Source organism: Adiantum capillus-veneris, chromosome 21, assembly GCF_014529385.1.
Source record: "Adiantum capillus-veneris isolate H3 chromosome 21, ASM1452938v2, whole genome shotgun sequence".
Taxonomy (NCBI): Eukaryota; Viridiplantae; Streptophyta; class Polypodiopsida; order Polypodiales; family Pteridaceae; genus Adiantum; species Adiantum capillus-veneris.
This window is the reverse complement of record NC_140951.1, coordinates 136,814,448-136,840,039: the sequence shown is the minus strand read 5'-3', so window position 1 is coordinate 136,840,039 and position 25,592 is coordinate 136,814,448. Positions and strand designations below refer to the sequence as shown.

Below are 25,592 nucleotides of genomic sequence, written 5' to 3'. Positions count from 1 at the left end.
ATATGCATTGTGGGCAAGCTCTATGACTTGCCGTATTGCCAAAGAGCTTGCCATTATGTTGTCTGTATGTTTGCGAGCGATTTTCAAGCGCTAAAATTGCCTCATGTCCCTAAAAACAACACAATGGTGATTTGTTTGACAATATGGCAGGCCATAAAGCTTGTCCACAAAGCATATGCATTGTGGGCAAGCTCTATGGCTTGCCATATTGCCAACGGCTCGCCATTGTGTTGTCTATATATCTTCGAGCGGTTTTCAGCGGCTTAAAATCACTTCGCAATCCTAATTGGCAAATTGGCAAGCCATAGAGCTTGCCGACATTGCATATGCATTGTGGGTAAGTTGTATGGCTTGCCGTTTTGCCAAACTCCTCACAATTGTGTTTTTTTTATATTACGTTAGGTTAGGTTATAGGCTAGGTGAGATTTTAGCTTAGGTTAGAGCTAGCGACAAATAATAATAGAAAAAACGCAAACGGACTTCGAAGATAACTCGTGTACTTCTAAAAACGCAAACGGACTTGGGTTAGGTTAGGTGATAGGTAAGTTTAGGTTATAAGTTAGATTAGATTAAGTTAGATTATGTTTAGGTTATAGGTTAGAGCTAGCGACATATTAACATATAGTAGAAAAAATGCAATCGGACTTCAAATATCCACACAGACTTCAAAAACCTTAATATAGTCATTAATCAATAAAGACGAGATTATTACCCTCTGGTCCTAATCTTCGTGCACCTCTAAACCGAGGTGTGCGAGGATTGGACTTGGCTAAAGAATGTGAGGTAGTTAGAGCTAGTAGCAAATGGTAGAAAAAATGCAACCGGACTTCAAAAGTACACACAGACTTCAAGAATCTTAATATATAGTCATTGACAAATAAAGACGAGATTATTACCCTATGGTTCTAATCTTTGTGCACCTCTAAACCGAGGTGTGCGGGGATCGGGACTGGCTAGAGAATGTGAGGCTGTCTTGTATTGTCATGTACTTAGTAGTGTGTAGTTATAACAACTAGAGTGTTTTAAGTATTAGCTGCATCATTGGTAGATAAAGTATAGACGATAGGATGGCATGTCCTTGTGCGCATTGCAAGCATCAAATCTTTCGAAAACAAAAAATCTACGACCAACACATACGCAATCACGGTCTCTTTTCGATAGAGCAATTACAAGACCTGCATTATCAATCTCATGGTCTAGAGCTTGAAGGTCAAATTTTGCAAGTAGATAATGCTTCAACTTCATCCCAGAGAAGACGATTTTTAAACGAGCAACCATGGACTGAGTCCTCCCAACTAATACCTGATGCGGCATTTCAAGAAGTAGAGATGGAGCAAATGTTGGACGCATTCTTTGACATGGATTTCAACATAGAAGGCAACAACATTGAACGCAGTACTGTGGACCACAACCTCAGCCATCACGTTCATATTGACGACATGATAGCAACGATAAAGAGAGCCAAATGATGAAAAGTATTGCTCGCATGCCGCTCTACACAGGTGCAAAGATCTTAGTTCTCCGTACCGCTTTGGTAATGCTTAATTTGCAGGGTCTGACGCCTCAGCCAGAGAGCTTTTCAGGTAAATACATTGTATCCTAAGCATGATAAAGTGTAAACTACATTTCATATAAAGTGATCAAAGGGCTGACTTATTCATGTAACGACAGGTTTCTCAATGAGCAAATCTTGCCAGAAGGAAATCACATGCCCCTTACCTGTCCAGCCGCTAAAAAGCTTCTTACTAATTTGGGCATGGATTATCACAAAATGCATGCATGTCCTAATGATTGTATACTTTTTCGCAATGAGTATGCAAACCTTGAACAGTGTCCCAATTGTGGATCAAACAGGTATAGGGAGGACACAAGGAAAATGTATCCCTCCAATGGTTCCTTGACACTTTTCTATCATTCCAAGAATAAAGAGCATGTTCAGGTGCAAATCCATAGCCGCTTTGATGAGATGGCACTCAAATACTAGATCGATAGATGATGTGATGCGAGTACCTGCTGACTCTCGTGCATGGAAGCTCATAGAAGAAAGTTGGCCTACATTTAAGAACAAGCCTCGATGTATCCGCTTTGGTCTGGCAATGGACGGAGTAAACTCATTCGGATTACAGAGTTCGTCATGGAGCACATGGCCTATTGGTCTGGTTAACTATAATCTTCCACCATGGCTTGCTATCGAGAAGAGCCATCTGTTGTTGTCATTGATCGTCGCAAGAAAGTACAAAGCAAAGAACATGGACGTCTATCTAGCACCACTTATAGAAGATCTCCAAATCTTGTGGACAAGAATCGATGTGGCTGATATGCCCCAACCAATCGGACAATGGAATGTACATATGCAAGGCATTCTCATGTGGACCATGCACGATTGGCCAAGCTTCGGTGAGTGCTCAGGTAAGTGCCTTTTAAACCGTCACACACATCTGATTCCTGACTATGCCAACGCTTTTATATTTTAATTTTGTGATGTCTCAAGCTTGCGTTATTCGAGCAATCATGAAAGTCCGAAATGTGGTCCTCGACTTGGCTTCCGTCGCTCTGAGCATTTGAGCAAGACAGTTTACGAGGAGCATGGTAGATTTTTGCCTGAAGAACATGAGCTGCGTGGACCAAACATACGCAAACATGACCTGTATCCACTGAAAGTGAGAGATTGGAAAAATGTGTGGCTGGAGAGGGAAGATTGGATACCACCTAGCATGAAAAGACTTTCTATTTTCCATGAAATCCCATACTGGAGTGACCTGCTGATTAATCATTTGCTCGACCCAATGCACATCTTCAAGAATGTGAGGGAGATCACGTGGCAAACCATCACTAGAAAAAGCGAGAGCAAAGCCCAAATAGATGACCTGCACGATGTGGGTCGAGTGCCAGAGATGTGGCGTCGACTTAAACCCAATGGAAAGCTTGTTATACCAAAAGGTCCATGGGTTCTGAGTCGTGCAAAAGAGCAACAAGTGAAGAAGACTATATCTTCATTCAAAACTCCCACAAGGTGCATGCAAAGTTTGAAAACGGCTTTTACAAGAGATGACAATCTCAATGGTCTAAGTCCCATGATTAGCATAAATTTTTACAATTTATCTTACCAATTGGCATAAAGGATTGTTTGACAGATAACGTCAGAAGAACAATCTACAAAATCAATGAGTTGGTACACTGGACCAATTCAAAAGAGATAAGAGAAGACAACATCGATGCAGCACGCTTAAATGCTATTGAAGCAGTGTGCATGGTGGAGAAGTACTTTCGAAAAAACATTCTTACCATCCAAATGCATGTATTTGTGCATGTGGTCCATAGCAGGTGGATGTTATTCTTGGAGAGATTTATAAAGACTTTAAAGGGGCTTGTTCTTCAAAGGGCTCCCCCCGAGACTAGCATGGCCGAAGGATGGCTTGTACAAGAGTCTCTTGTCCTCATCAATGAATTTTTTGTCTCAATTGATCCAGAGATGCCCAGAATGTGGACTATTGAGGTCAACATCAAGGAGACAGGGGACGAACCGCAAGGACAAGACATCGTTAGGAAGATGGACATCACAATGCTAGAAAAGGTTATGAGATTTTGTCTTCTCAACTCAAGCATCATGCAAAAGTGGCGAGAGGTACGAAGGGGAAAAACAACAACGCTTGACAGATCGCCTTTAATTCAAGCGCAACTGTGCCACTAGAAACCCTTCTTTTCCATATCATCTTCAAAAATTGCCTGACTTTCTAACTGCGCGATGGTTAGATGCGACAATCTCAGAGGCAAGGAGGAATGGAGTGTTGATTACTAAAGAGAAAAAGGAGATGTCAAGGGGTTGCGATTCTGGCATGTAACTTACTTTTCGAGCTCCACATGATCACATTGCTTTAATAACTTTTAGTCTATTTCAATATTGTGACTGCAGTATCACAAATATGGAGCTTTGTGGTCGCATGGGAAACACTTCAGAGTGCAACGGATCGACGAACAAAGGGTCACTTTTGAAAGTGGTGTCAGGGAAAGCTTCATCCAAGAAAGTAGAAGTAGTGCTAGGGATGAGAATACAGAGACTAACTAGCTTGAATGCTTTGGCTACATTCAAGACATCTTGAAGATTAGCTTTAGAAAGTTTGATATGTTTATCTTTGATGTCAAAAAAGTTGTGTTCAAACACGATCCACTATGGACAGAAAATGATGAGAATTATCTTTCTAAACCCTGTTGGCTCTGTCCTCAAGTTGCTCCACGTAGCAAGCAAGTGTATGAAGGATTGGACGTTGAGGTCGAAGATGTGATTCATGAACAAAACGTAGGACCAACGAAAACTGGAAGTTGAGATTTTGCGGTGGATGTCAATAGTGAGCAATTGTCTGAACCTAGAGATGAGGTGTCAAATTTTGAAGCTGATGTGGAGAGCAACGAAGAAGTAGAGATTGTCTGAACCTAGAGATGAGGTGTCAAATATTGAGATAACGAAGAAGTAGAGTTCGATAACGGAGATGTAGAAGTACAAATTGAGATAGACATCTTTGGTGAATCAGATCTCATAGAGGATGAGAGATTAACTAACAATATTTTCTAGGAATTCTTTTGTAAAACTCTCTTTATTAGTCTACAATACACTTTAGATTCATTCATTTGTGTAGAAGCTTCGTTGTGTTATTTGTATTGATTACGTATTTCTTCTATAAACTAACGTATTTTGTGGGTGTTTTTTGTGTATGATTAGCCATGGCCGATGACGATGAGCCATACTCTCCTAGTTTTAGTTCTCCTGTCACTCCGGCCGACATGTCACCCGAGCAGATGGACTGTTTTTTGTCTCTGTTCACACCAAAGCAGATCATGTTGGCGCAGCACCTTTGGGCAATAGGTTCCTCTAGACCTACTACGGCCGACCCTACCCCCGAGACCAGTGTGGTCCCTACACCGAGCGGCCCCACAGCTGAATCTAGTGTGCCCCTTACGCCTAAGACTCGTGTGTCCCCTACACGGACGAGTGGCTCATACTCAAGATGAGGTAGGCGTCGTTGTTGAGATGATGGTTGTTGTGTTAGCGGTTCTATCGATATGTCCACACCATCGAGAGTGTCCACCACTCTCTTCAGTAGATAGTTCATCGATTGGCACACCACGTACACCTTGGGGATCACACGAGCATGATCCTAGCAAGGTGTACAAGAGCAAGGATGGGATTGTTGTGGCCGATGGGGTCGGAAAGACCATGCAATGGAGGATTTGACAGCTCTGTACGATTCAATTTGGTCACTTTGTGATGGAGGTTTGGGATAACCTTGATATTGAAATAAAGAATTACATTGCTGAGGCCATTCATAGAGAGTACATGCCGGCATAGGGGTATGATCCAATCTTGAACCTCTGGATTTTGAGCATGGCGAAGTCGACAATGTCACACCGTCGGTCAGAGACGAGAGATAGGTATAATGACGGTAGTCCCAAGCCGGCATGGTTAGACGCAGAGGAGTGAGCGGGGATTGCACGAGAGACACAAGACAATCATCAATGATTTCAGCAGCAAAGAGATGCAACCAGAGCACGTTTGGAGTCTACTGGAGCATCACATCTTGGGAGTGAAGGCTACGATACGCTTCGACATGAGTTTGTAAGTATTATAAGTATGCTTTAAATTATGAAAAATATATATGTTGATTGAAGATTTAACTAATGATTAAATCATAATTTTGCAGGAAGTTACCATGAAGCGTCTTCGAACACACCGAGAGGAGAAGTATGGGTACAAGCATGGACTTGTGGCCCTTTTGACCCAGTTACAAGAGGAGGGAGAGGACGTTGACTGAGAGGCATTACCATGAGGGTCTTCTCACTCAGTGATTGCATATGTACAGTTTTGTAGTGCTTATCTTTATGGTTTATGGTTATGTTTATGGTATGGCATAGATGTTATGGTTAAGATTTGGCAATCAAGTTGAGGTTATGGGTTTGATATGATGGTATGGCAATCATGTGATGATGATGGTTATGGTTATGGTTATGGTTATGGTTGTGCAATGATGGTATGACTGTTATGGTTATGGTATGACAAGCAAGTTATGATAATGATTATGGTATGGCAAATAGGTTATGTTTATGGTTTAGCAGTTTTCGACTCATGTTTTAATTATGGTTAGAAAATTTTTATGTTGTTATGCCATGATCAAGCTTTTGATTTTGTGGTTATGTTTTTCTTACAATTTTGCTAATTGCCATACACTTGCTCTTTAGCGTCAGGTTGTAGGTGGAGTGCAGCTACTTGTACACTCTTCCTTTGGACAGAAGGCTGTTTTCTTTTGCTGCAGTACATGTAGCATCAGTCCCAGGCTTATCTGCCGAAAAGAATTTGCAGCTTTGGTGTTGGGTACAAAGTACGATATAAGCGTATGTATAGACCTCGATAGCCGTGTCGAAGTATGCTGCAATATTACCGACGGTTATTTCATTGTATATTCCAACGCTCATTTCATGGTTTATTTTGACGCTTAATAAACCGGTGCTTATACCGACATCACGATAACGACGTCTCCTGCAAGGCCTATTTCAACGCTTTTTAGTTTTAGGGTTAGTTTCTTTCGTCGGTATAAGTGTCAATTTTTGCACGCCATGTTGTAGTGGACAAGAGGGTTTTTGGCAAGGATAAGATGGGGGACGTAGGACGGGATGGGAGGAGGAGATGACAGAGGGTCCTTCACATGCGACGCAAAGGGAAAGCATCTCGAGACAGATCCTTTGTGACACAAGGGGACGGGACACGGATAAGGGACCACAAGTTTGAATTTTGACAAGGGACAGGGCCCCATCTATGCCAATGTTGCCCACTAGACTCTACTTATCCACTCTTCACTTGTACATCATTCATTTTTTACCTTTGAGTATGATGATTGATCACAATTTCACCACGTCAAAGTGCACAGTGCACGCGTTGCACCCTTACCACATGTCATATTTTGGTATTATGACTGCAAAACCCACATTTTTTTTGCAATCTTGTGCTTGTAGTGTTGTCTAGTATACACTTTTTTAACACGCATCCATTGGCCCATCCCCCGTCCCCTGTTTTGCCACGTCCTTGTCGCCGCGTGTCGTCCCCGTCCCCGTGTAACTATGAGTTTAACCCTTGTTAGCAAGTACCATGGAGATAAACATGTGCTCACAATATGTATATGATACATTGTTTTCTCTGTTCATGGAATCACAAATGTTTATCTTAACGAGGTTAATGTGAAACATATGTAGGTGGAAATCCATTAGAATTCAACCCTTTTTGATACAAATATACAAGATGTATCTGCCGAGGATAGGGTTCAAAAAATGAGCAAGCTGCATCATGCCAAAATAGTTGGTGCAAACCTTTTGTGATGGTAAACTAGGTGCAACTTTGTCTAGCTATTCTCATCAAGTTCTCAATATGTCTCTTTTCTATCAAATTGTTATCTTTTGGTTATGTTTAGTACGTATGATGGTTTAGTACGTATGATGGAAGTACACAATTCAGAAATTTAGTTAATTGCAATACAATCAGACCATTATGCTATAATAAATCATGACACAAGATCTTTGAGTGATATTTCTCCTTGCAAAACCCATTGGTACTAAGTGAATTTTCGAGTTAAAAGATAAGCCCGATGGTGGGTTTTCTCTTTAAAAGGCTAGATTTGTTGCAAAAGGTTATGCTCAATAAAAGGACATCAATTCTCAAGAGAACTTTTCTCCCCCTTATTATATTCTTAGCATCCATAGTATTTGTGCATTGGAAGATCTTAATGGTTGGCATGCACATCATTGAGACATAAAGGCTAAGTTTTAAAATCATGATTAGTACGAGAAAGTGTATGTAGTGAAATCTTGTTTTCTTGTTCAAAAAGGGTATAAAAAGAAGGTATACAAGCTTAAGTTTTGTATGGTTTGAAGCTAGCTCAACATGCTAGGTGTGAATAGGTAGATGCTTACATGGGTCCATAATCTTTTCAAAATAGGTCAATCGAGAGAGCTTTGTATGCCAAGCATACTAATAATGTATTTATGATCATTGTGCTCTATATTGATGACATTTTCATTATACTAAATGAGGCCTAACATATTACAACATTAAAGGCTCATTTAAATCTAATTGAAATGTCAAAATTGAGGATTTTGCATCACTACTTGGTCATAAAGTTAAACCAGGCTGATGATGGTGTTGCTTTATGTCAAACAAAGTACATTTAGTATGCACTGGGAGACAAAGTCTTCAATATAAAGCGTTGCAAGTGAGAAAATTTCAACACAACCTAGCGTACACACATTGGAGAGCAATTTTATAAGAGAATCTTTTGCTACTTTAGTGGCACTATACATCTTGGATTTTTTATTCCCAAGGAGGAAACGTTATCACCAACATTAAGGCCTCAGTGTAGACTTCATGGGTCCTTTTATTTGGACCTCTAGTGAAATGCTTAAAGATTGATATAGCTTATGGCTAAGCCTATAGATATAGCTATGCAAATATTTTCTTTTTACAGAAATCAGCGTTGCTAAAAGGTGATCTAATGATTCCATTCAAGTGCATGGGAAAGAAACATGGCCTTAAGTTCCTAGAAGGTCGTTATGGACATTCTTCCATTTCCAAAATCATATTTTTCTCTTTATCCCCCCCCTAACATCTCTTCATACAATCTGTCACAGTGGAAAACTTGGATATTGTATAATCTTGTACATCCTCTACTTAAAAGAGCTTGCAAGAACGAAGGAAATTCAATAAACATTGGACCAACTTTATACCTCTCCTAGTGAGAAAAATGAGAAGAAATGGGACACAAAGAATCGATGATCTCATGGAGGTGATGGATGCGTAAAGAAGGCAACTAAAAAACAATGGCCACACAATTGATCATGTTATAAACAACTACATGCATCTCCAATCATCCACTCGCAAACTTTCTTGCTATGTGGACCATCTTACACACCTTCCAATTAGCTTCCATATAAGGCAGAACCGTTGTAGAACAACTTTCTAACAATGGAGACACAATTAACTTTAGGCGGGTTTGAGAAAGCAAATAAATGACGCTTGATTTGATTCAATGTCGCATCATGAAGAAACAAAGGAGTACTAGACAAGGAATAGTTTCCCTTTGCAAGATTTGGAAATATTGAAAGGACATGGAGCCCATCATTCCCAAGGCTTAGGGATTTGCAAGAGTGTTGGCCACACCGTCCACAAGATGTATTAACACAAACAATCTAACATTATCAAGACAGAATCCAGATATACAATTTGATTTGTATATTTTTTCTCATCCAGCATTGGAAACATTACATATGGCCGTGCTACATGAAGAGGCTAGTTTAGCCTTCAGACAAGCACTTTGAACCTTTCCATTGAAAGTAGCTTACTTGTCAGCTTCTCACCTATGGTTTTTAAAATTTCACTACAGAGCACAACGATCTAGAAAGAAGCTCGTAAGTTTTCACCCAAAGGCATACAAAGTAGCTTCTTGATTAACTAAGGGAGTCTTCAAACAAAATCACAATGAGTTCTCTATAACAAACTGCTGACGTGCCAAAGCCAAAAGAATGGAGCCAACTTCCAAGTGCCGACCGAGGGGCCTAAACCCTAAGAAGAACAAGCAACAAAATAAGTCCTCCCAACTTATGGGGACCCGTCCAATGGGCCCCCAAGTGACAAAGGATTAAAATAAAGTACGACCTGCACACACACACACAAACTGATGACGTGTCAGATTTTCAAAAATTACGATCGCATGATGACGTGGCAGGCTGTACAAATTTCCGCATTTTGCGCTGGTTGATGATGTGGCAAGTTGTACGGATTTTTGTAAATTATGTTGGCAACTTTTGGCTTTGCTTTTTGGAATAGAAGCTTTTGAGTTTTGAAGGCTTTTCATTGTAGGTGCTTTTCAAGCCAAGGGTCTTTAAATATGCGATTAGGGCTCATTCTCTGGCATGCTTCCTGAAGAAGGTATAGAGTCTGGAGTACCGACTTGTACTATGTTGATGCAATATAAAGAAATACCAAAAGGAGGCGCCAAGGTTTGGGGCCAATACTCTCTGGGGTGGAATTCTGCCACTCCGTGTCGCGTGTCGTCTCTCTCTCTCTCTCTCTCTCTCTCTCTCTCTCTCTCTCTCTCTCTCTCTCTCTCTCTCTCTCAATTCAATTGTTATTGAATTGCTAAAAGTCTGTTCAGTCTGTTCTTTTCTATTGGCACGTGTGCCCGTCTTGTGATAGTCTTTACACATGATAAGCTTCTCGTGCCCATCCTTTGGATACCTTGAGTGGAATACTTCAATGATGGAGGCATTGAAGTTTCGTAGATTGTGCCAAAGGGAGGAGTCCTTACCTTTAGACGCTCCATAAGATCCGACTTTTCATCACAAAACGGTCAAATTTGTTAACTATCCACAATGTACTAAAGAAGTTGAGTTTGTACTTGGAGGAGCCATATTATGGTCTCTATCATCAAAAGTACCTAAGTTATGGATTCATCCATCTTGGCAAGTGACGTTGGACAAGATGTTGCCAAAGTTGTAAGGATTGCCAATGTTGACTAGGTGTTGATAGTTGAAGGCTCCACTTGTCACACTCTCATAGAAGTCCTTGTTTTTAATATCCACAACATAAGAAACAATCTTGTGTGCCACAGAGAAACCTCATCCCCCCTCCCCGAACCAGCATGGGCCAACTGAGCTGGCCAAAAAATTGACATCGTCCTTTCCACCAAATTTTCAAGCCAAACTTGCACGCGTGTTGGACCACAGCTTCCACAAGATGCACTACATTAACAAATCTAACCTTAACAAAAAAAGATATACAATTTGAATATGAGACATTATTGCAACTCAATATAAATACACATTCAAACAATGACATCCAAAAATCATATTCAAAATATTTTTTGGTTATATTACAAATGTGTTACAACAAGAGGACAGTTTAGCCTTCGAACAAGATTCTTGAACCTATCCATAGAAAGTGGCTTACGTGCAACTTTTCACATATGGTTTTTTATCTTTAGGGCACAATGGCTTAGAAAAAACTCACATGTTTGGCTTCGGATCTATAAAAAGAAACTTTTCAATTGATTGGATACATTCAAGTGGGTGTTGCGCGTGAGGGAGTGTTCATACAACACCACGCTAAGCACTCTACACTTGCTAAACTCTCTATGTTAATTCTCCAAATACTCAGAGAGAAAATGGAGGTGTTGAAGCTTGGTAAATAGTGCCAAAGGGAGATGTATTTTCTTTTAGACACTCCACAACATCACAAAACAACCAATTTCCTTCATTGTTTGCAATTTACTAAAGACATTGATTTCTTACTTGAAGGGGAAAAATTATGGCCTCTATCATCAATGTGTAGAATCAAACAGTATCTCTATGGATTCATCCATTTTGACAAGCAATGAGTTCGACATGTTGATGCTACCTACGATATAGCGATTGTTGAGGGTAAGTGGGTGTTGCTATTGGAAGGCTGCATTTGATGCATCGTAGAAGGCCTCATTTTGGTTGATGCCAACAAGTGTTTCTGCAACAAGTGCCTAAGCCATGTCTCCTCTTTTTCATCAACCTCATGAAAAGAGCAAATACGTTGTGTTCTAGTGCCCTTGCTATTTTTGGCCTTGCATAGTTTGCCTTAGGTGTTATTCACACCCTCAAGGACCATCATGGCCAAAATCAAGTTCTTTTTAGGAAAGTGTTGCCAAGGTTTCCGTGTCCGCCTGTTCATAAACCCTCTCGCTTAAACCCTTCTCAAACCGCAATAATATAAAGCAAAAAATATTTTCATCTCAAAAGCAGTGATTCGAAATGTCAAAACTATGTCTTCTCCCTTGAATTTGATCGCAAACTATGAGATTGTATGTCTCCATGTACACTGTGATCTCTTGGAAGATTGGTGTGTGGAGCTGTACGGTAGTTTGCATGTCAATGGAGCCCTTAAAACACCACGAAAATCTTCTTCACCAAGTGGAGAAGGTCAATTTTCTCCAGTTGTGCAGTTCGCACATTGTAGGGAGTTTACATGGTTCGAATGTACAAGTGAACTACGTGCATGTGACGAGTAGAATAGCAAGAGATAACAATAAGGCCATATTTGCAATGAGTTAAGAAGGTTACATGACTTAAAAGTGATAAGAACTAATGACTTTAAAGTCATTTATTTATGAATTTTAAAAACCTTAAAAACATGACTCATGTAAGAACCTTAATGACTTTAAAGTCACTGATATAAGAATTTTAAAACCTTAAAGACATCACAAGTGTGCAAAATACTTCGATTAGTGCCACATAAAAGTAGAGCTTGTCCCAAATAGCCGAACTCTGTCAAACACATACTCGCCGCTAATATTTGCTCATTGAAAACCCAAAAAAATGATTACAAATGCCATACTCAAAACAAAAGATGGGATCAAAATATGTCTCATGAATCATAGTACAAATTGCATTGCAATGGGATATTTTATGGATATATATACACCTCTCTGAAATGAGATTTCCTTACACATTAAGGAGTGCTCCTTTCCCTTGTCCATTGAGAAAAAGAGTAGTCGCCCCTCAACTCAAACTAGAGGGAAAAATATTCTTGATGGTTCTCAAAGTTTTTAAAGATCCAATCATCAACAACAATATGAAGCTCCACTTGCTCCACCATCCACCATGTCAAAATCCAAAGCCTCCCATTCATTCCCCATGAGATTACAATGTCTATAGGGGAAGACAAGAGAGACTTGTTGCTTGGCTTTTTGGTGCCGAATCACTAACTTCTTGACCATCAACATGCACTTAATGGTGTCTTCCTTGTGGTTGAAAACCTTAAGACTCCCAAGCATCTAGAAGAATTCAAGATAGTGCTTCTCCCACCATTGCAATACACATCATTGATGTGACATGCACTTCACTTGTATTAAACAAAAGCACAAACATGTACAAAGTCATGAAAATAGTGATCGTTGTTTGAAGCGAACCATATGCACACTTTGTTGCATTGTGGATGTCATTCTCAAGTTTTTGACTCGTGAATGTCACGGATGCGTTTTTGAATATTGGCTTTTTTGAGAGGTAAAAATTGACTCCAACCATTTCCATTCATTGCATGACTAGAGAACAATATATATTGTGACATAGAAAAGACCTCTCTCTCCACAAGCTCTCATGTACTACAACTTGAGTAGACGAGCTTTCCAATGTCGAGGTGGTGCGATCCAAAGGTTCTTGTGAGAGATTCCAAGGACTCCCAATCTTCCAATATTGACGAGAAAATGTCTTCATATTAAGCTTGAGAACCATCACATAAAAAATAACCTAGGCACATACAAGAGGTGATGAAGGAAAGAACGAGCCAAAGCATTTGAAGTAGATAGGACTTACAATCTACAAAAAAAGATGATATTCCACCGCAAGCCGCATAAATTTGCATCTCTTGTAAACATGTTGCACCTTCACAATCGTCGTCTCCCTCATTGGTTTACTTGAGGTCAACGATACTTCCCTTCCAATGATGACTCCAGTACGAATGTATCAACGAGAGACCTCATGTGCTCGGTCACATCATTACCCACATCCAATTCACATAGACTCTGGTGTTTCAATGGTGAGTACAGAAGGCCTCAAAACTTGATCAAAGTCTACAATTCATGATCCTGGCAAGATATTGATTACTTGGACAATGACAAAAGAGAAGAGATTCCGCAAGTATTTGATGAAATATAGGAAAAGAAGATGGTCTAAGAAAATAAGCTATGTAGAGAGAATAAGGGATGCAGGTGAAGCTCTTTGTTGCTAGTTTTTGGTATAACAATCAGACCTAGGCTTGGAAGAGAAGAGAGAGAAAGGAATGCGAAGCAAAATGTTCTCTTCCATCTAGAGACAGAGTTAGAAATCGATCAAAGCTTGTAGAGTAGAGAGGATCCAGATCTAGTAGAGAGAGAGAGAGAGAGAGAGAGAGAGCAATGGGAAATTGCTTTCCATGAAAAATGTAATGCAAGGCAAGTTTATCAGATGTAAGAAGTTGGAAACAATGAAAGATTTGCTCCTTAATTGTAGTCAAGTTAAAAGTGTGGTGGAAATCTCTCCAAGATTATTGCTTATTGTGTTGGCATATACACCAAGCATAAATCAAGACCAATATGCATGAGACCAAAACCAATTTGTACTTGGTAATTTTTATCTACCAACATAACAGACGATAGTCTTGAAGAGTTTTCCACCACACTTTAACCTGATTACAATCAAGAAACAAATGTTCTATTGTTTCCAACTTCTTACATCTGATACAAATGCCTTGCATTACATTTTTCTGAGCCAAAAATTCTCCAATGGGTAAAGCATCTGTCAAGACTCTCCACATAAAAACTGTGTTTGTAGACACCATGCACATTCCAAACAAGTTGAATCCTCTGCATCCACCATTGTCTACTGTTGGAGAAGCCCCAAATCCTAGCCTAATGGATTTACTGCTTTTGCAAGCTTGGACTTGGCTTGTTTCTATGATACAGAGTGTTCGCTAGTGGCTTTTGTTTCATGATCAATAGCTCGTGCAAACCTTTGTTGAGTAAGAAAAAGTCTACAATGGCCACTTCTAAATGTGAGACTAAGTACAAGAAAGCTCTCAAAGCTATTGTTGAGTATGTGGCTCAAATGCCTTCTGACACAACCTCGGGTATGGATGTTGTAGTAGTCTCCCACCACGATCTTCATTGACAATTAGTGTGCTTTGGCTATTTCAAGAAACCCAATGTTCTATGCTCACACTAAGAACATTGAGATTTATAATCTTTATATTAAGAAGAGACCTTTTGCAAGAGGAGTCAGCTTGGCTTATGTACCTACACACCCTGCGGATCTTTTCAGAAATCGTCTATCTTGTAAGCAGTTGGAAGCATTTTGCCAAGGTTTGGGCTTACTCTCCTTTGTCGATTGATCACATAGGTTCTCACACTCCCATATACATAAGTGTCAGCTCATGATCACTGTATGACTTCCAAAGAGGGATTTGTTACGATATTATGGTATTGATGTGTGTGACCACACTTAGGATAGCCGAGCCACTCTTTCCCTTGCTAGGAGGTTTCTCCCCCGAGTTTTGTGTATGCATCCAACGCTCTATGTCAAGCCTTATCTTTGTATTAGCACACCTAGTATTACTACTTCCTATGTTGTGTGTTATTGAGCTTCTACTTCATCCTATCGATCTTCGCATACACCAAAAATCCAACAATGGGCAAGCCTCTTTTTGAGGGTTTTGACTAGTTGGCTCCACATAAGAGTTCTTTTGTCCTAGTATATGCAAACACTATGACCTTTCTACTTCTTGAGCCTTTGATACATCAAATGTCATATAGGTACAAATGTTGGATGTAAACTCACAAGTTTCTTGTCCTTAATACAAAATCTTTATTTTGTCAATTCGAGCATGTGCAAACCTTGTAAAGTATTTATTAAGGAGTTCTTTCTAGTGATTCAAAGGTGATAAGCCACCATCTCTTCAAAGAGGCAGCAAGCATATTTATGTGAAGGGCATGGCATGAGTAGCATGGCCCTTGAGTACGAGTGAGCACTCTAAAATGCATCTACGATTTACAAAAATTTAAAAGTGCAGAATCAGCCTACAAACTGTACGCAAATCACCTACATTAACCTAAAACGGCAAATTGAGTGGTAAAAGGACAGTAGGGCATACCGAGGGATAGGGCCACTTGTAGTGCTGGTGCCACCAGTCGAGAAGGCGTTGGCGGGCATCCTTAGGCAGCTTGCCCTTCTTCTTCTTCTTCATGAACTCGTGCTTTAGAGTGGTGATGTAGCCCCGATACTTCCTCAACAGCTGCTCCTTCAGCTGCTTCTCCTCCGCCGCTTGCTGCTCCTGCGCCATCATCATCATATTGTTGTTATCACATGCAGTTGCTGCAGCTTCCATGGACTCTGCGAAGTCCAGCACCTCGCCTCCCCCTTCCTCCTCCTCCTCGTCCTGATCTTCCTCTCCTATTTCTTCCTCTACCTCTCCTAATTCTCCCCCCTGCGCTAAAGTTTGCTCTCCCAGCTGCCACTGCCCCTTCTCATCTCCATGCACTACAATGCTCATTGATCCCTCGTTACCTGCAAGCACCATATTATTATGTCAGCTCACATCGTCATGAGCCTATCTAAATGCCCTTACAAGCACATAACATGTACGAGTAAACCTAGGTCTATATATAAACATTCGAACACACATAACCTTCTCATTATGTCTCTTAAGTAATGGAGAATATTTGTTTCAGCACCATATGCATATTCAAATGATAGACCTTCCTAAAAACTTGCAATAGGCCACTAGAACAAATGGAACTGTTACCACAATGCTTTGTATTCCCAAAGGATGAGTAGTCTTGATCTCCCTCTTTGCCCTAAGCATCTACATTTCCACTCTCTTCACATACTTTTAAAATTCAATCTTTGGTCCCAAGTATTTGAACATGCACCTATGAGTACATATTTGTACATGCACACAAACGCAAACATAGAGATGCACACATACATACTGACACATCTCGTATGAAGTATAATGTGGTCTAAATTGCAATGTCCATGCAGCCAACAATGAAGGCAATAAATTGAACACGAAAATATGCATAGACTATTGTAAGAGATTTCCTTCAAAATCTTATTACACCTATGAAATAGACCATATTGAGACAAAGGATGTGTCTAGGATTTATCATATGCAAAAAAAGGTCAAACATATGATTCAATATGTTCTTCACAATAGGTTGACCATTATGATATATTTCAGTATGTGGCAAGGCAAATGGTCATATCATTTTATACCTAATGAACTATGATTATGATCTTTATTTTGAGAACGTGATCTCCGGATGGTTTGACATTGGGTTCACAACACACAACACACATACAAATTTAGAATGCCATGTATCCACAAATGAAACTATTTCCTTACATTATAATGATGTGGTGCTTTATATAATGCATCCACATGTGTGCAAGTAGAGACTCATACATATACTAAACACTCACACATATCTTAAATGAGTGGCCTATAACAAAGTGAATGTCCTTTTGAATGGTCTATTTGGATACAATATTTCTGATATACTATAAATTTAGTGCATATGCTATTGCAATTGTTGTGGTGAATATTCTGAATCATGACAGATTGCATTTTATAATTAATCATTAATGGTAGACTTAACCCTCCCTCTAGATTTGTAGACTTGTAAGGCAAGGCTATTTCTTGACTGCTTGCTAAGTACTATTGTTATCGTTGTTCCTCTATATCTTCTCTCGCTGTAAACAAGGCATGCTTGGAAGATTCATTGGTCTTCATTTGAACCAAAATCAAATCCTTGAATTGGAATTTTTTGACATGTTACTCATCTTTCTCCACGCAGATATTTATCAATATTCTATTAAAATTGTCTAGATTATTTCTAGTTATACTCTCTTTCAGTTTGTCTTTCTCTACACCTCCTAATCATCTATCAATAATAAAGATAGCCGAGGAATCAACCTCTCCAATATGGAACATAACAAAATCCCAAAACCACTTATTTTCAATCATTTGGGATTCTCTTTTCATTTCCCCCTTTAGGATTAAAATATTATTCACTTTAGACCTTCTATTTCAGCCATTTTGAGATATGTTTGTAGATCGAAGAAAAACTCATTCTTGCAAAATAATTTTTTTGCAAAAAATACCCGTAAATGATATTATCTAGTCTAAATGTTTGTGCTGATTATTCACCAATCTATGATACACTTCAATGTTTGATTGAGCCAAATTGAACTCGATGGGAAATAACATTACATGAAGCATGTAGATATTGAGAGAAACATATACATGCTTTGACACTTGCTAATGTATAGAATCTTAGAGGAATACCTACGCCATGAGGAAAGACTTCCTTATATTGTGCTCCTTTGGAGACACCATCTTGATACCATCACTTATATTGGTAGCAAGAAATGGATGCCACCATCACACACATTACTCTCATAAGATCCATAGTGCACACCAAAAACCTTTACCATTTCTTCTACAAAGATAAAGCAACATTGACCTTCCACAAGGAAAGACTTAGCTTCAAAAGCATATCGGGTCATCAATCTTGAAGAGCACTAACTACCACTTCACTCATGGCAATGGATCCTATCAAGATAGTAACTTTGGAGAGGAATAGTTCAACAAACACCACTTGTGATCCATACTATCAAAAAAGACTCATGCATCAATGTATGTTAGCACTGATTGTTACTACAAGGCCAAGCCAACAAAAAAGGTTGATATTATTCAATGAATATATTATTATCTTCAAATATCAAGAAGACACTAATCCATTTTACATACCAATGTTTCATTTAAACTTCCAAGAGCAAGATGCAATCGTGCTTTGGTCTAGTGGCACTAGTTCATATATGACTGCTTTCTCAAACCATAAAATGAACAGTTCACATCAAGTGATTAGAGAAATACATTGACAAAGTATTAGAGAAAAACAATCACTTATTCGCACGTGTACATGTACATGTTGACAAGCTAAATCCTACTTCGCTTAAGACAACCTAGAAGTGTTCTAGCACCTTTGTGAGCCTGAACGTAGGACGTGCATGCACAAACACTTTAGAATAGTTGCATACCCTTTGATTGCAAAAGAGCACAGCCACCGTCTGTAAGGTGTAGGCACTAAGGAGTGTTCTGGCACCTTTGTGAGCTTGAACACAGGGCGTGCATGCACAGACACTTTAGTGTAGTTGCATACCCTTTGATTGCAAAAGAGCACAACCAACGTCTGTAAGGCGTAGGCACTAAGGAGTGTTGCCATAGAGTTGCATTAGTACCAAGCCTACGGAATTATATGCAAACAAAGCACCTCTTATAGTAGGTTTTAACTTATTATTAGGTGACATTTTCAGCCAGCATGTAACCAAGTCATGGAGTTCCTCTGGCCCTGCCTAATCAAGCCATGCCATGCCGACATATGTAAGTGATGGTAGGGGTCATCCTTAGATAATCAAAAGATAGTATCCACAACACATTATGGGCAGCCAGCCCATCTAAGCCTTCAACATGGTGTTTTCCCTCAGCATGACCTCCATCCCCATCTTTAGTTTCAGTTGGAACCTACAATTTTCAGCCAGAACCTCCAAGATCCACTACTATTTTCAACATCCTCTTGCAGATCTGTCTAGCAATTTTGCAATAGTTCAAACCCAAAATTTCCAACATCCACCAGCCTCATTGATTGCAGATCTCAGCCCTCATCATCAGCAATTTGAATTTTCAGCCCATCCTCGATATGAGCCATACCAAATCGGCCCATATCCTCATCGAGCTTGTAGAACTCTATCAACCTCCCTAGCATTTTGCATTTTCAATCTTTAGCCCCAAAAATTCAAGCATCTACTGCAAGATCCCATCAACATCTCAACATCTAAATCCATTGTATCAACATTTGTGCAATCCAAACCTCTCTAGTGAGAGACTAGAGAGGGATCCCTTGGGAGGGGAGTTTGGGTCCCCATCTAATGTTATCTTCTCTCACTCTATCACTCACAAAACCTTCACTCTCTCTCTCTCTCTCTCTCTCTCTCTCTCTCTCTCTCTCTCTCTCTCTCTCTCTCTCTCTCTCTCTCTCTTTGAAGGGATGTTTCATCTCGGCTCTTATATTACATTTTGTACAAAATTACATCTTCAACATAATCCTTTTGTAGGAAGGATTATGGTAGTGGCCAGTAGGTATGAGGTCTTCTCTAATCCTAGTTCTAATGAGCTCCCATGGGAATGAGCATTTGTAGGCAACCTGATGATCAAACACAACAACATTCCTTGTTTGCCAAATAAAGGAAATCATCCATACTCTCAGAGAGGTTATATGAAAATTCATAGCATCATCTGTTGTTTGGGCAAGCCCAGAAAGCATTGTAAACTTAGTGAGTTCGTCTGCCAATGATACATCCACAAGCTACATAAACGATTTCCACCACTGATCCACATATTTGCAATTCCAAAACATGTGTTTAAATGTTTTGGGCTTATTACACTTGGGACAGAGCCCCATGGACATTTTCTTCTTAAGCAACAGTTGTCCAACAAGAAGTGCTCCTGTACGTGCTCTCCACAAAAGTACCTCATGTTTGAAGGAACAAGGGAGGTTCCATATAGCAGCAAGCCTACCTGGCCACCAAGTGTCAGATTTGGTAAGGTCCCATGCTTTGCTACATCTCACAGCAATATTAGATTCTGGAAGAATAAGATCATAAAATTTATCCGTCATACTGGTCCACCAATTAGCTGATGAATCGGGCAAGGTCCAAACTCTAAATCGATCAAAAATATTCGTGTTAAGAGGAAGAGGCATCCTATGTACATGTGCACAAAGCAGATTCCATGGGATTTTAAGTCCATTCCCCAATCTGAACTGCCTCCTTGCCACCATAAAAGAAACATAGTTGTTGTTAGTGTCCACGGCATGATCTATTGAATTGACCCCCCGTCTGTACATAGCAAGGGCTTTTTCCCCCATCAAAAGAGCGGACGCCCTTTTAAACACATAACTCCAAAATATGTTCTCTTTCCCAAGTGAGTGTCCTATATATCTTGCCCGACCCTTCCAAATGAGCTGAGAGAATACAAGTTTCCATGAGACAATCTGAAATTGAGCAATACTAGAAGGAAGTTTAATTGGTACTACAGAAAATATGTTATCCCTTCCAAGCAATTGCCATTGCCCATGAAAATACACCACTGCATAATCTGTCAGAGTCCAAACAATCCTGGCGCATGTGGTATCTTTGGCAACCATGTGCTTGATCAAGCTTGCTCTTCTAGCATGCATATGGATGGTCAAGTTGAGGACAACAAGCCCCCCATGGGAGTAGGGCATAGTGATAATGGACCAAGAAATCCATGCAGGCTTATTTCCCCCAAAAAAAATTCAGTAGAACAGAGTCAAATTTTTGAAGAGTCTTTTTAGACCAATCAAGCAGTGGCAAAAAGTAAAAAATGTAGGGAATTAAAATGGCCTGAATAATTTTCAGCCTCACATGTAGTGGCCATTCCTAGCCATACCACACAGCACATTTCCTCTGCACTTTTTTCAATATCCACTCAGTCTTATCCTTTTGGGACACATCGACCCCTATAGGGTACCCTAGATGTCTAACAATATGACCTCCAAGGATTCTTTTCTCGGCCCAAATCAATTTTTCAAAGCCCTCTGCAGAGATGTCAATCAAATGGGATTTCCCCAAGTTCAAGTCTAGACTTGCAGCTAAAGAGTACGAGTTCAAATGATTCATACATTTCCCTATGTTAACATCAGCTTGCAAAAGGGTGATTGTATCATCAACAAATCCCACAACAGTAACATGATCCTCCCCCAACTTTAGTCCTTTAATGCTCCCGAATTGGGCCTGGTGATGCAAAAAACAATGCAGCGGGTGTGCGGCCACAGCAAAAAGCAAAGGGCTAAGGGGGCAACCCTGGCTGACTGAGTTTCCAATGCGTACGCTAGAGGAAAGCCTCCCATAGAAGATAAGTCTAGAAATAGCATCTTACCCCAGGAGGAATATACATCCAGCCATTTTGGATCCAAACCCAAGCTTGAGCATTATCAAACATATGAAGTCCCAATTAACATTATCAAAAGTCTTAACAAAGTTGAGCTGAAGCAACACAAGTTTTTGATTATTGATGGGAGCAGCTTCCATACCGAGCATGATTGTGAGAATGTTATCATATATGGATCGTCCAGAGATGAATCCAGATTGAGCATTGTGTACATGCTTCCGCAAGAAGGGGGAGATCCTGATTGCAATTGCTTTAGGCAGTATCTTATACAAGATCCACATCATAGTTATTGGTCTCCAATGAGATAAGAGGATACAAAAGGTCTGCTTGGGAATTAGTTTGATGGTACCTTGCTTAAGGCTAGGGTGCATGTATTGAGAGTGCCAAATGGAATTAATAAGACTCAAAATGATGTCTTTGAGGTTATCCAAGTACATCACAAATTCTTTGGAAAGACCACAAGCTTGGTGTCTTATCATTAGGAAATTTCTCTAATGCCCATTTCAATTCTTCGACTTGAAATGGTTGTTCAAGCCGTTGGGCATTGGAGCTCGCAATACATGAATCCACAACCTCAAGCATAAGGCCCATGGCTTGTTTCCTAGCAGAAGAGGTATCATGAGTTTTATTCAAAAGAGCCTCATAATAACTAATCGTAGTGTCCAAAATCTTTTGGGGATCTGTTATAACTGTTCCATCCTTGTCCCCTAGCTTAGTCATACAGTCCTTGGTGTGCTTTTGTTTCAGCCTAGCAAAGAAGGCCTTAGAGGTACAGTGAGTGTCTTTGAGCTCTTGAGCTCTGCATAGAAATCTTGTCCTTCTTGCCAGATCCGCCTCATAATCTGTCTTGCTTCCATTAGTTCCTACATTTCGGCATCTGTAAGGTGTTTTGCATTTGGGCATCTGTAAGGTGTTTAACATCCCCGTTAACCTCAGCTTGAATACATCGGATTGCAGCCGTTGCCCTACATTTCTTCTCCCTTGCTATATACTTCCCCACATTCCTGATACAATCCTGCATCCCAGCACAAAAGGAGTTCCATACATCCAAGGGGGAGTCTTGCTCCCTTTTAACTCTGTCAATTAGATTATGCACTGATGATTTAAACATAGCCTATAAGGTGCTTCAATAAATTGTTATTCACCATTAAATGTATTTTCAGCCCTATATCAAACATGTTTGACATGGAAGCATTGATGCGGAGATGTAAAATCAAGGGAAAGTGGTCGGAGAGTGCAGTTTGCACATCAACATGCATAATAGCTTCTTCAAGCAACCAGTCTTTATTAATAGTGTACAATCTCTCCAATCTAGACCAGGATGAGACATGGCTCAGAGAGTGAAAGGTGAAACCTGTGTTCTGTTGAATAACTAAGGTCCAAAGATCTTGGAGATAATGAACTCCCACCAATTGATCCCAAGGTCTCTTTTCAAGCTTAGGAATCATTGAGTTGGGCGTGGTCGTATCATCTAATCTGCACACCATATTAAAGTTGCCCCCCAAGAGTCCTTGGGTCAAGGGTAAGGGTTGTAGCCATTCCCATAAATGTGATCGGAGCTTCGAGTTATTGTCATCATAACAATTAACCAAGGTTAGTTTCCCCCACTGGCTGGTAACTAGAAAAATAGAGCATCAACCAGAGGGGTGGTCAAGTATCCAAGAGGGGTGAAGTTGAGTCTTGATGAGGGTGAGGGTACCAGAATAGTGTCCCTTTTGTCCACCATAACAGAATTGATACCCTTTCATATGAAATGTTTGTCCAGCCCGATGATGCATCTTGTGTTCTTGCACAAAGCAAATGTTTATGTCCTGTTTCAACAGCCAACAATTGAATGTGTGCAGTCTAGAGAGATTGTTAATCCCTTTTACATTGAATGTAGCTACCTTCATTGGGGAGTATTGTGAATGATTTTTGTGTCCCCATCGCTATCCACATCATTCATGTTGACCTCCAATTGAATAGCATGACCCTCTAGAGCTGATGCTATTTTTTTGCTCGAATGGTGATCATCGATAACAATATCAATGACTGCCAATGACTCAGGAGACGAAATGTCTGCAATGAGTGCCTCATAGTAGTTGTGTGAGGAGTATCCTAATGATATATTCTTCCCTTTGAATGTCTTCTTGGCAGGCCCAAAACCCTGGTTATCAATTGGTCTTTTGCCTTTGTCGACCTGGGGTTTAGGGTTCATGACGATGCCTCATTAGAAGTCCTGAATAGAGGTCGGGGGTTTGTTTTCCCTGCGGGTCTAGTACCACATGGTGCCAATTCATAGCTAGGAGTTTGGAGGGGTGAAGCAGATGGTGAGGGGGTTCTTGCCGAAGAGGCTTTCCCAAATATCTGTTCATGGGGCACCAATGTTTTGCTCCTGGGGTAAGATCGATGGGATAAGATCTGCTGATGCTGCTGAGATGGTCGGACAATTTTTTGAGAAGTGCCTCAGATGTCCACAATGGAAGCATGAGCCGGTGAGGTTGCCCCGCTTAAGATAAATCACGAGCTTCCTAACTGACTCAAGGTTGATTTCTAAGGTTTGGGGAAACCTCTTATCAGTCTGCCAAAGAATGCAGGCCGCTTTGTTCTTGTTGCTACAATGTATTGTTGGGGCCAAGAGGACTTTGCCAAGGGATGCAACAAGGTTCACAATGGAAGGTCAGCGAAATCAACCCAAACAAGGCACTTGGTAAGCAGCTCCTCTCTTATGAGCTTAATGGGCTGCCATGGTAGAACATGCACAATCTGCCCTCCTAGAATAACTGTCGTAGAGCAGATTGGAAGGAAATTTGATAATCCTTCTTTAGGAAAAGAACTTCAACCAACCCAGAACGAGAGTAAAACACTTTATCTATTGCAAGATGTTTGAAGCCCGCATCAATGAACCTAGCAACAATGTCTGTCATAGGGAGGAGTTTCCTAGTGAAAAGAAGTACCACAGCTTTTTCCTGGAAGATGGATAATTACGACCACACAATAGAGGGATTTAGATTCACTTTATGGTCACCAATGACTGTCTCATCCCCAATCAAGGCATCCTTGAGCATACCTTCCATAGCCACACGGTCATACATCGCATAAGAACGTCCCAACACAGATGAGCTCGCAACATCTCGAGGGTCGAGTTGGAAGGCTGGAGGAGGACCCATGTGTAATGAAGGTTGATTCAAGCCTCTAGAATGAGTTGAGTACAGACGAAGCCCACAAAAATTGGAGTCGAGAGTGGCAGCTCAAACTGCTTGGCAAGCTAAATCGACCATTCGCAATCTAGTCTGTCACTTCACTCAAATTTGCGCTAAATTTGTTGCGCTCCCTGGGGGAGCGAGGGGGAGGGGTGGCTTTTCTATATAATGGATCATCCCTCCCACAAGCCTTCAAGATCTCAACCTCGAGCCTCAAGACTCACATGCTCTAGCCTCTCCCTCAAGCCTCTCTCGAGTCTCTCTGCATCCCTTGGGCCTTAAGTATTCAAGGCTCAAGCTTGAAGCTTGAAGCTCGAAGCTCTCTCCATTTATTCTCCCTCTCTTGAGTCTTTTCTATGGTCTTTCCCCCTCTCTCTTGCCACTTAGCCCTCAAGCTTCAAGTCTCTCCTTTTGCTCAAGCCTCAAGGCTCAAGGTTCAATCTCCACACCGCAACCTCTCTCTCTCTCTCTCTCTCTCTCTCTCTCGTCTCATGGCCCATGCTTCCGCATCAAGTGACCGTGTGTCCTTGGGCACGAAGAAGAAGGATGAAGCTTCATGGTGGGACAAAGTGCATTCTTGATTGTTCGGAGAGACTGATGTTGCACTTGCATGGAGGTGCAAACTATGTGGCTTTGAACGGCAATCCGGCACAACCAAAGTCTGTGCTCACCTCCTTAAGCTAGAGGGACAACAAGTAGCAATATGCACGACGGTCAACGAGCAATTGTTGAAGGCATTTGAAGCCAAGGATGCCTCCATCAAAGCCAACAAAGAAGAGAAAGATGCGGCAAGGCCGAAGCGTCCTGCAATTGATCCCAATGACTTGGTTTTTCCCTCTTCA

At 40.6% G+C, this 25,592-nt stretch overlaps 1 protein-coding gene across 1 annotated transcript in view; it reads right to left on the bottom strand.

Moving 5' to 3' along the window:
- LOC147431790 (uncharacterized) overlaps positions 1–25,592 on the bottom strand; it is an 82,247-nt gene that overhangs the window by 39,228 nt on the left and 17,427 nt on the right. Inside the window, exon 4 of the mRNA XM_086494276.1 lies at positions 15,686–16,098. Within this exon, the coding sequence (XP_086350402.1) occupies positions 15,686–16,098 (413 nt within the window). The remainder of the gene's footprint in view (positions 1–15,685; positions 16,099–25,592) is intronic.